The following is a 13,011-nucleotide window of genomic DNA, read 5'->3' on the forward strand; positions in this document are numbered from 1 at the left end:
TGACGACTCAATGAACACTTTCGTAGGACTTATCAAAAGGATCATTTTATAAATTGAAAGTTTCATTTTATCTATTATAGTTTTCAAGATATTGGCTGAAAACTGCTAAAACACTTTTTTTTTGTCTTTCAAGGACAAAAAAATTAACAAGGAGTCATCTAACAAGTTTGATCCCCACAAACATTTGTAGGTCGTATGATAAAAATCATTTCAACAATTAAACTTTTATTTTGTCGATCATAGTTTTCAAGATATTGGCTAAAGTCTGTAAATAAAAAATAATCATTTTTCACCTTTCAAGTGCTATAACTTTTACAAGGAAACGTCTGATAAATTTTCTCCCTGGAGATTTTAGTAAGCCTTATAATAAGGATCATTTCAGCAATAAAAATAATTTGGCAAAACCTAACGGTTTTGGAGTTATATGCAAAAAAACTATTGTCTGACCCCTATGTTCTATTTTTAGTAACGACGGTCATGTTTTTCAACAAATCAAAACTCCCCACATCAGTTCTATGCAAGACACCACAAGGAACATTCATACCAAGTTTGGTTGCAATTGGTCAAGTAGTGTCAGAGGAGAAAATTTTGAAATCCACATAACGTAAATATATCTTGACATAACGTAATCATAAAACGACAGAACGTAAAGACGAAATGGCAGAACGTAAAGGCAAAACGACATAATGTAAAGATGTTCCTACATAACGTAAATACAAAATGATCACATGTAATTATAAAACCACAGCAAGTGAAATAAAATTGACAACACGTAAACAAATGTGTATCTCATCAGACAGTTTAGGCGTTCCATAGCAGTTCATTACTTTGTCACTCATAGGCAAGGTATGAAATCATATTATTTTAATGTTAGTATTTTCTCATGTCTTATTTACAAGCGTTGTTAGTAATTTGGATCCGTTTATCCAGAAAATCAAGAATTCGATGAGGCATTTTTTTAAATTGACGTTTATGCTTCACTAACGATAGGAGGTGACCAAGCAAAATAGAAATTAGCCCTCCGAGATGGCATAATTATTTGGACTACGTTTATACTATCTATTCTATAAGCCAATTTGAAATAAAACTAAGCTTTCAATTTGTCTAATTCACAAATGAATTAACGGAGTCATCAAAATCTTTGATCCATGGTTTATGGCTTGCTGCTACTGTTCCTGTAAACACGGATTTAAATGGTAAATCTCGATAGGTAACGATATTGTCGACCTTTGCGTGCTCCCAAGCATGAAATAGGGAACCAGCATTCAATACCCTGACGTCATATTCAGTTCCGGTTATTAAACTCTTCAGGAAGTCGGTTTGAAAATCAATACCGTCGAGAGTGTTTTTGACATTCTTGGCTCTATTTGACCAAATATCTTCGTCAGCTCTCATTTCTGTATTGCTCAAGGGTGCATTTGGTGCTGTTCCCATTATGTATCTGAATAAAAAAAAAACAAAACAAAAAACAAAAAACAACAGTAAATAATACCTAGCATGACAAGTCCGGCTTTTAGTACCCCTTTTGCTAAAAATACTTATTTCGTAGAAAATGAAAATGAAATTCAATTGAATTTCTAATATTAAAAACTTTTTTTTATAAAAAAAAATGAATTTGTAATATTAAAAATTCATTTTCTAATATTACAAAATACTGATTTTCGTCCACTTGGCTTGCCATACGTATAGCAATATTTGCCCATGAAACTAAGTTTCATTTTTTTTTTTTTGGCATTAGCCCACCCCCTGGATACTGGAATATGACCAGATAATGCCTCAATAGGTAGAATACTAATAGTTGAAATGAAACGGTAAATCTATGCATCCCTCGATACGTAAAACTTGCATGATATGACCTTTTATGTCCGTAAAATCAACAAGATGCTAAGTTTTTCATTGGCAGATTCTAGTGATAGACATACTGTTCCAATTTCCCGATCAAAACTTTGTTGTCAACGAAATGAAAAATATATACAAGGACATGTGAATTAATAAAATATTCATATTTGTCAATAACCCAGTGAAAACATTTAACGAAGTACAAATTTATGGAACGTGACAAGCTTACGAAACCAGTTATGAATAAAATAGGTTCGGTAGGACCGCGTGGTTCTAAATTTGAAGACATAATGGAAATGTACTTCAAAACTCAATTTACATGATTTTTTACTTTCAAGTTACTTAACATATCAGTAGAAGATAACGATTCAATACCGACTGATCCATTGGCCTTGTGCATCAAACATCGTGAAGGAAAAGTACTGGTCCTGAACTCCCATGTAGAATACTTTGTTGTTGCCCCCGTTCAGCCATAGTGTCCCTCTGTAAAGCCCTTCCGGGTACAGTGACGGCGCTGAGCGCAAGCGTAAATCTTCATCGAGGAAAGGGAAATGGTATCGGTAACCAGTACAGAGAATAATGGCGTCCACGTCGACGGAACTTCCGTCGATGAATTTTATCGTATTTCCTGATACTTCTTTAATTAATGGACGTTCTTCAATTCCATTTGGCCATTTGAAACCCATAGGTTTTGTTCGATATGATGTGACCACGCTTTTTGCGCCAAATTTTATGCACTGAAGGGCAATGTCTTCTGCCGAATAGCTTGCCCCAACCGCCAACACTCGACGTTTTTTATATAGGAGAGCCTCACGGAAATCATGAGCATGGATTATGATTCCCGGAAAAGTTTCCATTCCTACAAAGGTCGGCTTATTTGGGACATTGAAAATGCCAACAGCTACTATTACATGGGAGAACTTGGCATCTGATGTGGTTTGGGCTTTTAGATCTTCCACCGTAACAGTAAAATCGTCAGTTTCTTTGTGGTATTTGACGTTCCTGACAACGGTGTTCCACTTGATATATCGCTTGAGATCTGTCTTGCTTTTCTTTACAAATCTTCCTAATTTAGAAAGATGATGGGTTTTAATTTATTTTGCTACATGACGCATCTGTAATTTTCACTGCAGATATCCATAGATTAATGGATGTTCGTTTATTTTTTACTTTCGTTTTTTTGTGATGTTGTTTTTTTGTTTTTTTTTTGGTTTTTTTTTGTATAGTTCAATTTTTTTGTCTTTTGTTTGCTTTGTTTGTTGGTCAATTTTGACCGAAAGTCGGAATTGACAAAGCAGTAGCCTGTTTCGCACCCTCTACGAAACAAGTTATAACAACGTTCACAAGTTTGAGGTATTGAAGTTTACGCAATAAATAAATATTTTTAATCAAATTTCCAGTCTAATTTCAAACGGAATGAAAGTTTGGGACAATCGAAGACACTAAAACAAGTAGCCTCTGCTTCTATACCGTACTAACAGTTTGCAAGTTTTCGTTTGATCGAATGTTGTTAGATTTAAGCAGGGGCGTAGCTAGGCCTGTTTTATTTGTACGCAAAATTACGGCGAGGGGTCTTGGGGTAGGGGGGGTCGCTCAAGGCCCACGGTGGGTCATTGCATAAAACCTTTATTTCATCTTTAAAATGTGTGTTTTTATTTTGTTACTTTTTCCGAAAGTACGCAACTGCGTATTTGCGTATAGGCAGCAACGCCCCTGGATTTAAGTATATAAGTTTCTCAACTCGATCTTAATGCACACAGTACATGAGTTCTTTGATTTAAAAGGGTGTTGTTAGATGTATAGGTAGTAATTTATGTAATTTAACCTTGTCAAGAATTGGTAATATACTAGATAGAAATTCGGTTTGCGTATATGTGCAGGGCGAAATTATAGGCGCAAATAGAATTAAATGTCAAACGAAGAGACAAGAAAACTTTTGGATAGAATTTGTAAGAAAAAAAACAAGATTTTATGCAATTTTTCCCCAAGTTTTAGGGGGCGAGGGGGCGTGATGCGTGCTCCGGGCAAACCTGTTCTAGGATCCGCGCCTCTGTGCGTGTGTGTTCACGCATGGCTATAAGAACGGACCAGTAAAGTCCTAGTAGAAAGATATCCACATCTCTAATACTAGTCTGTATTGGGGGGGGGGCTCGATTCTTTTTTTTTTAAAATGAATGATCCAATTTTCGACATCATTGTTTTAATCTAACATTGAAAAAAAAAATAATGTGTCCATTGTTTAGCAGGGAAAATTTTCAAATAAAATAACGATTTCAATTACTTCTGAAATATTAACAAAACATTTTGCGATTGCGCGAAACAAAAAAATATATCCGACATCAGCCCCCCCCCCCCAACACACACACACACACACACACACAGTATAGAGGGTCAGTGCCTTATATATGTAATCCAAACCGGGATATTCAGAAACACGTTATATCATGGAGGTAGATTATAGAAAAGTTTTCTGCATACGAACCTTCCATGTACTCTCTCAAAACGAGGCGTGGCGGAAATGACGGTATTGCTTTGCCAAAGTGTTCATCAAAAGTGTAATCAGGATATTCCAGACACTCTTTCGGGCCATTCGACCGCAGATGCTTATACATGCCGAAATGACAAGGCTCTCCAAATTCGTCAGTTCCTTCGATAAAAAACAGTAATCGATTTAATATTTAACAGGCTGGTTTTCACTGTCTATCAAAAGATATAATTTCCAAAATGTCTAATTTTCGCGGATTCTGTTTATTGGCACAGTATATATATATATATATCAATTCAAAGCCAGTGAATTCAGGAAACTTTTTAAGGTGCTTCCAGAAAAAAGCTGGGGGTTCCAGGCTTTCATTTCCCTTTTGTGCTCAAATTTACCAAATTTTACAAAAAGGGTGGAGTGAATAAATGATTAACTTTAGCTGAAATGAATTAATGACGTAGATGATAACCTTCACATTTGACCTACTGACCTTAAAAACAAAAGACGTCGTCTATTTCACCATGGCTCTTACTTTTAAGAGTTGAATGAGCACACATAAAGTATATGAACTTAATAAATGAAAGGGAAAACTGTTTAAGGCCCAGGAAAATGAAATGTCAAAGGTCACAAATCAGCAATGGATGGGTCCGGACTTCTACCCTACCGGTGCACCTGGTCATTGCTCTCAGTTTTTAGTGGAGTCCGAGTTGCTCATTTACTTTTGTTACTTTGTATGTATGATTTTAGTTACTTTATGTTCTTTGTTGTGTATGTCTGTTTTCCATGTCTGGTCTTTGTCCCTGGATTACATTCTTTTGATTACCGCTATAACCTTGGTTCCCTTGATTACTCTTTCACACCACTATATGAACCAATAATTTCTTAAGTTCCGTCATAAGTCACCACTTTTTTTCCGCTTTTTCTTTTTTTCATATACATTGTATCATATTATATTAAAAGCATATTTTTTCAACAAAAAAGCTTGTGAGCGTGCCAAATTACTACTTAAATTTAATGCTAGTACGTCCTTGCTTTAAGGAGACGGACTTTGTATATACATGTAATTGTTGTAATTGTATTATTACTGAATAAAATATGTTTGTACTATCTCACCACATCAAACTATATTAAATGTGAATTATATCGCCAATATTTCTTCTCCAAAAGAAGGGGGCAAAATAAGGACTAGTTTGCCAATACCTGTCATCCATGTGTAATTCCATAAACCGAGCCACGTGCTACCCTTTTCGTAGCACACGATTTCCGGTGCTTCGCTACCTAGCTTGTCGAAATGGTACAGCGCTGATACTCCACACGGACCTGCTCCTATAATACAAACCCTTTTCGTCATCTTCGATTATTTATTTCAATCTACAAAGAGAAATATAATAATGATAACAATAAAAAAAAAACATTTTGCAGTATTACTATGGAAGAATCTGCAAAGTTTACAGATAAGGTAATAATTTGGAAGTTTGTTACAAATGCCACGGGTGTTATATCGTAGTTTTCCTAATACATTGCTACATGCAGATACATACAATTTACATTATAAATTTGATTAACAATATTTAGATAAAGTATCGGCAAAAATACGGAAGCATCAACACAAAAGGACAAACCAGAGACATCGTTTGAGAATCGGAAGTCATTGTCGGCCATAACGTGAAATCAAAAAACAAAGAAAATCATCATACACAATATAGACACCAGAATAATATACAATTTTATATAAAAACTGAAGATCAGAAAAAAAATCAGCACACAAAAAACTAAAGCACTTGCAATATGAACTCCCACAAGAAACCGGAAGTCACACCTTACGCCTGATTTTACAAATGGATCATAGACTGAGTCTGTTATCATAATATAATCGTAAAGTGAGTTACCACATATTCTGACTGAGGTATACAATCCTTACATATGTTTATGCATAAGAATCAAATTACTGAGGGATGTAACTCTAACCTCTGATTTTGCTATAGGAACAAATTGTGAGGGCCGTAATTCTTACTAGGTACGCAATTCTACCCTGTAATTTTGCAATAGGAACATTGTAATGTACGCAATTCTAACTTGGTTTTGCAATAGGAACACATTATGAGGTATGCAATTTTAACCTTAGATTTTGCAACAGTTACAAATTATTAGGTACGTAATTCTAACATCTGAATTTGCAATAGGACCATATATTGATAGACGTAATTCTTACCTCTGATTTTGCAATAGGAACCCATTGTGATGTACACAATTTTAACCTCTGATTTGAAGTAGAGCAAATTATGAGGTACGTAAAATAGTTAGAATTACTACTTCTAATCTTTAATTTTGCAGTAGTAACTCTTTATAATGTACGCAATTCTAACCTTTGATTTTGCAAAAGGAACACATTGTGAGGTACGCAATTTTAACTTCTGATTTTGCAAAAGAGCAAATTATGAGGTACGTAAAATAGAAAACGTCTGGACACAGACTGTTATTGCCCGAGGGGCAAGTATGGACGCAGACTGGCATTGCCGGAAGAGCAAATTTTATTGAACATACTTACGTTTTGTCTTGAATGTGTTTACACTGTCTGGAAAACTCCTCCATTTATTGATATCAATAATCAAATTATGCGTATGTTGATAAATATCCATTAACATATGTTACTAAACATCTAAATGGGGAACAAATTCCACAATGGCTTGCAATAACCATAAGACAAGTCATATACATATGACTGCTTCTTCCTTGAAGGTGTACTTGCATAGATGTGTTGAACTTGACATGTCATGTTAAGGATTGACCATTTCACTTTATGTACGTTAGCTTGGTAAAATTCTGGACTCTCATTTTTTTTAGATTAACAGGAACCAACAGTGTGGTATTTGCCAGTTACATGGATGGACCTAATTTGAAAACGGTAGGGGTAATAAACTCAAAATTAAATAGGAGCATTCCTTTAGTAGTTAGTAAAATCATATCAAAATTTCATAACAATTGATCAACCATAACTAAAGTCATCGAACGAAAACCAAGTGAATATGGACGACGACGACACCGACGCCGCCGACGATGACGCCGCTGTCAGCACCATACCAATCTTCGTTTTTACATTAGTCCATTAAACAGTTCTCTATCAAAAGAGTATAAAACTGCAAAACTGTAAAGTTTTCCCACCAACAGTCATGTACTCAACAGAAAACATTCAAAATTCTTATAAATCAAAATTACAATACCGGTATATGAAGGCCTTTAGTGCTAAATTCATTGATACTGGCTCACAGTTAATACTTCAAAATCAATATTTCAACTAAATCTGGTATCAATCAATTTCATCAACTTCTAAATAGCCTGAAAAATGTTTCCTATACTGTAGTACTGGTTTCAGAACCAACATAACGTGTAAGTACATTTAGTACTTCACAACACTGTCATTAACTTTAGAATCGCTATTTCATTTAATCCTGTAAATCTTCTTCACAATTTAATAAAACTTAGTTATTTTTTTTTCGTGTGTAGTATTAATGTCTTGTTACTTAATAAAATCCCCACCCTTTTAACAAATATTTTAGTCAAATATTACGAAAGTATGAATGTGACTAAAATTGTATTTTATGTACATGTACAAACTTTACTTTATTGGCATGAAGTCAAACAAAAAATTGTTTAATTAAATATCATATTAAGAGTTGTCAGTACATGCAGTCTGACATATTCATATATAGCAAAACTAAAAATAGTTGGAGCTCCCCGGGAATGTACTTATATGCATACTGTACTTTTACGTGTACATAATGTCTATATGTATAATGTAGAGTCCACGAAACTTCATGTTACAGTAATGGGCAGCTAATTGGACTATCCCAACTCAAAAGATTCCTCAATGCCATGTGTTTTGCAACAAAACAACCCCTGGCACAGATGGAGTAATAAACAGACCATCCTATTAGGCCTAAAAATATGTTATGTTTCCGGTCACCCTACCGACCCTTCTTTAGACCCCCTATCCAAAAGTTTTTATTTGTTTTTTTGAGAAAAAAAAATAATTATAAAGTCAGCCAATTGTCCTTCAGAAAAAAAGTAAAAAATAAAGCCATAGATGTTTTTCTTTCTATCCTAGATGGAAAAACAAAGAGAAAAGTTGGTTGTTTATATTTAGATTCGGTGGTAAATACACATGACGTGAGTGTGCTCTTGGTCGTGGATAGTCCCTTTCGGAATTCGGCACTTGAAAACAAATATTTGTTGTTTTGATCACCATCGTCAACACAAAAAATATCTCAAGCGGCGAATCCCAAAATGGACTAGGCTGCGGACTAAGTCTATTTTTTTTCTTACTTGGTTCATTGTGTTATAAGTTTGGTGTCACTATAACTTTTTCATTTTAAATTTTGAATAAAAATAAATTCCTACCTACCGACCCGACAAAATTTTAGAATGGTGATCGGAAACATAAAATTATTTTTTCGGCCATGGTGATTTCTCATCAATTGACTGGCGTGCACCATTAAGTTGACATATCTTTCTGTCTCACATGCACTTGGAAGTGTTGATTTTATCCCAAAAAGTATTTTGCTGGGTCAAAGATTCAGCAAATGATGTAGGCTGTACAATATATAGTGTACAGATTACAAATTGGATCACTAGGTCACGGATCGACATTAAATCACGTGATAATGCATTTAATCCATGAACGTGGTCACATAATTTCCCCAATAGTACACCATGACCCACATTCACAGGTATGACTGCCTGGGAACTGTGTAAACGCTTCAATGCTTTACACCGTGTGTGAGAGACTCCAAATGACAGCCAAGGGCGTTAAGAAACCCCTCTAAGAAAGTCCGTCATGTATTACAAATACCACATAAGAGTGAAAACCGGGTCTAACAGTACTAAGTATATATGTCAGCACGAAAACGAAAATTAATCCAAGTATACATGTAGGAAATGATTGGCTAAAACTGTGTTACGAAAGAATTACTTTTGGAACGGAAGGGTAGCGGGCACGTAATTTTTCAGCGGAATTTTGAAATATTCTGTTAGATTCCGGTTTTAAAAATCGTTTCTGCTCCGTTCCGTTCCAAAGGTAACAAGCTCCGCCCACTCTCTGTTACGGTTCAAAATATCAACAAAACAGGATCTCTCGTGGAAAATTATCGAAACTTCAATAATAAATGTAATTTTTGTAGCAAATTTGGTTTCAGCATACAGGAAAATGATTCCAGAATCGAACTAGGTAGGTTTGTTTGTTTGTTGGGGTTAAACGTCCGAGCAGCAATATTTCATCTATATTCAGACGATGAACATGAAATTGATGACAAAATGAACATGAAATGATGAAATGAAAAAGGGATGGGACACAAGGACAATTGGGTCGACAAATTTTGATTGCTACTGAAAATAGGGAGAGGTGGGTAGGGTCGGGCAATTTAGCCTCCTGTGGCGGAGCCCTATGGTTCTTACTCCGGGAGAATACCACAGTAGGGTTCGTTAACGTGCGAGGAACGTGGCGTCTTTCCCAACACGGTGCACCACTATGGTTTGCGGTCAGGTTTTCCGTATTATAGCCTGACAACACCAGCATGTAACACGCCAGGGGTACCCCATTCCACCACCTGGGGCACACATCTCAGTTGCTCTGTGGGCAGAGCGCCCTAGCCCCTGGCTTGGGTTCTGAGCACTATTTAGTCGCCTTTTACGACAAGCTTAGCGCTGCTGCAGGCCTATTCTTTAAACACCCGGACCTGCACAGACTAGTTAGTGTGACGTGCACAATTTCAACTTGAAAGTCGTTACAAGCGCTTGAAGGGCGATACTCCGCGGTACCGCTAAATCTCCAACTTTTTGTATAGCACATCGTTCTGACCCCAACCGGACATATCAATATCCAAATAAAAAGAGGAGGGTTGCAGGGTCAGAGGAAATTCGGACTAGAAATATGTATGCTGTCTATAGAAAAAAAATGCTAGATTTGCTTGAAATACTTTCATATATCTAAATTGCTTACCCGTGTTTTACACACGTCTGTCCACTGTTGTGTTTCACGGAGATGTACAGCAACTCCTTTTTATGCTTAACTTAAATGGGCTTTGAACGACGTGTGCAAAATCACATTTTAAGGTTAAAAACCAAAAAACGCAAGTTAATTAGAGCATGCTAGTCAATAAAATATCATATGAAAATCAAACCAAATAACAATCCATGGTGTGTGACTTCTATAACGAATAATATCTTAAGGTTACATACGGTTGCCTACCCTAGTTCTTGCTGCCTACCGTAGCATTTGTATTGACATTATGGCAGAAGCATCGTTAAACATTTGATTATTTCCCCATTAACTGACTGAGGTAAAAACAGTGGCGGATCCAGGGTTGCAAGGGTGCACCCCTCCTTTGTATTGGAAAATTTGTCATTTTTATGTGTAAAATTGCCAAAAAAAATGGTAAATAATGCCCTAGCAACCCATTTTCCTGAGGAACACCGGCTAGCACTCCTACTTTTCAAAATGACTCGACCCAACCCCGTAAAAATATTGTGAAAAATACCTACCAGCACTTATTTTTAAGGTATGAAACTTTAAACATCTTTTTCCTTTTGTCCTAATTGATAGAACCATGCATCCTGAAAATTTGTAGGCAATATACATCCCACATTAGATTCATTCGAAGAGTGCAAAACTTGACATGGTTAATAGTTTTCATGTTTGTACGTGTACCAAACCTTTAAGACCTGTTCACACGATCTAAGTTTGTTAAACAGTTAAAGTTCGATGGAGTTTTATTCAAAGTTTGTCAAAGTCCATCAAAGATTACGAGTAAAAAAAATAATGGAAATATAATTTCGCAGAAATTCTAATATGATTTTTACGTGATTTTCTGTTCACCGAGTGAAAGTTCGATATGTACTGGGGGCTGGGACCGGTACATTTCACATTTCTAGACATCTAAAAACAAACCATTGTCCTGCCTTCTAAAATTACAAATAGAGTCCATGTCCTATGACAGCTTGCATGTCCTATCTAGTATATTGAAAATTAGTGTGTTAGTCCTAAACAATATGCTTTTCAGGTATTTTCACAACATATGAAAAACGTATATTGCAATCTCTCTTCATAAAGGTAATCTAAACAATTTAACCTTTGAACCACCGACAGGAAGTGATCTGCTTGGTTGCATTAAATATTATCGAGCGAGTATATGAATATAGAGGGAATCAAAATGGTGCATTTTCTTTTTCCTCTTTACAAACTAGTGTTTAAGCAATATTAACTGTGACTTATAAGAACGAGCAAACAACTCAACATGACACGAAAAACTTTTGTAAGAAAATTTAACATTATAACATAAAATGTTCTTCTGAAATGGTAGGTTTGGTGAGTGCAAAATGTAAGTGTAGGTGGAAAAATGTTTTTATTTAAACTCTTGAAAATCCTAAAAATCATATGTGGTGTTCTAGAGAAAGCCAATCCAATACAATCAGTTCTGCTTCACGAAAAAAAAAACCTTGAATGCAGAAAGGAGAATTTCTCTTGAAAAATGCCGGATTTGTAGTGATTCGCAAACCAAAGTAGATTCACACACCACGTGACACTAAAATGTTCAAAGGAGATGAGGAAAGAAATACGAAGACTTTAAGTAATGGAAAAATTCAATCAGTTCAGTTATTAAAAATAATATAATCGGATCGGAAAATTTCCGGACAGATTCTTCTGTCTAGTACATACCACGTTTTATAAAAAAAATTCTTCTGTGTCGAGAAAGGCTGAGTAGTTCCGTTCGCAATCCACCACTGAAACGTACTAATCGGCACTCACTAGATTCTAAGTATACCTGTTGGCGAAAATAACAGAGTATAGTGTACATGTTGCGCAAATGAATATAATAATTGCCACAAAACGATAGAGTATAGTAGTTATTGATAAGGTCTAAGTCTGACTGTCATTCTACTGGTTACATGAAATATAACGAGAATTCTACTGGTTACATAAAATATAACGAGAATCATACTGTTTACATAAAATATGACGAGAATCATACTGTTTACATAAAATATGACGAGAATCATACTGGTCACATAAAATATAACAAGAATATCTCAAAGAAGCAACAATTCCACCGGGTTACATGTTACTAAAATTAAAAAAAAATATCAGGTCAAGGCCACCCATGGGTCTTCACTGAATAACAAGGAAGCCCTCCTACAATAAGGCAAAGTGCAGCTAGCCCCAAAATAACATTAGAAATAGTCACCCCTACCCGGTGTATAAACAGATCAGTTCTTTCTGAAATTTTACTACATCGTTCCTAGGGACATGACGGAAGGCCGTGTAGTATTTAGAAGACTTTAAGTAAAAAGATTTTTGCCCCACCCCGCTTGAAAATGAGGAACTTCAAGGGGAAATTGTGTTGTCATTAAAATTGGCAGAAAAAAATTATTATTTATTCGATTTTTATGAATCAGAGATCAAATAGAACCGTTCAAAGAGTAAATGGTAAGAAACTGGACCAAACCAAAAAATCTACTTCTTTTATTTTTTATTGGATTGATAAGATTTCTGACTGCAATATTCAGTTAGATTTCAGATACCTCCAACGGTTTTAGAGTTATATGGGGTCAAATGGGCCACATCCTAAAAATCAGTGTCTATATTTTGGTACGATTTTGATTTTTTTTACTGGATTCCTCATGAAAATTACTGCCCACTT

General features: G+C 35.5%; 1 protein-coding gene across 3 annotated transcripts; it reads right to left on the reverse strand.

The window, feature by feature from the left end:
* Positions 1-684: 684 nt before the first annotated feature.
* Positions 685-11,420, reverse strand: LOC148628237 (uncharacterized). Of its 3 annotated transcripts, none has more exons than XM_088584947.1 (5): positions 11,262-11,420; positions 5,519-5,689; positions 4,322-4,486; positions 2,215-2,905; positions 685-1,441 (listed from the first exon to the last, which is right to left on the reverse strand). In XM_088584947.1, the coding sequence occupies exons 2-5, from the start codon at positions 5,667-5,669 to the stop codon at positions 1,105-1,107; spliced, it is 1,344 nt and encodes a 447-aa protein (XP_088441073.1). In that variant the 5' UTR covers positions 5,670-5,689; positions 11,262-11,420; the 3' UTR covers positions 685-1,104. The 3 variants fall into 3 exon arrangements, with proteins under 3 accessions (XP_088441073.1, XP_088441083.1, XP_088441065.1); XM_088584957.1 differs by lacking the exon at positions 11,262-11,420 and adding an exon at positions 10,856-10,876; XM_088584939.1 differs by lacking the exon at positions 11,262-11,420 and adding an exon at positions 10,314-10,455.
* Positions 11,421-13,011: the final 1,591 nt, after the last annotated feature.

This window comes from Perna viridis, chromosome 1, assembly GCF_037379345.1.
Source record: "Perna viridis isolate PV_CMFRI_1.1 ecotype Kerala chromosome 1, ASM3737934v1, whole genome shotgun sequence".
Taxonomy (NCBI): Eukaryota; Metazoa; Mollusca; class Bivalvia; order Mytilida; family Mytilidae; genus Perna; species Perna viridis.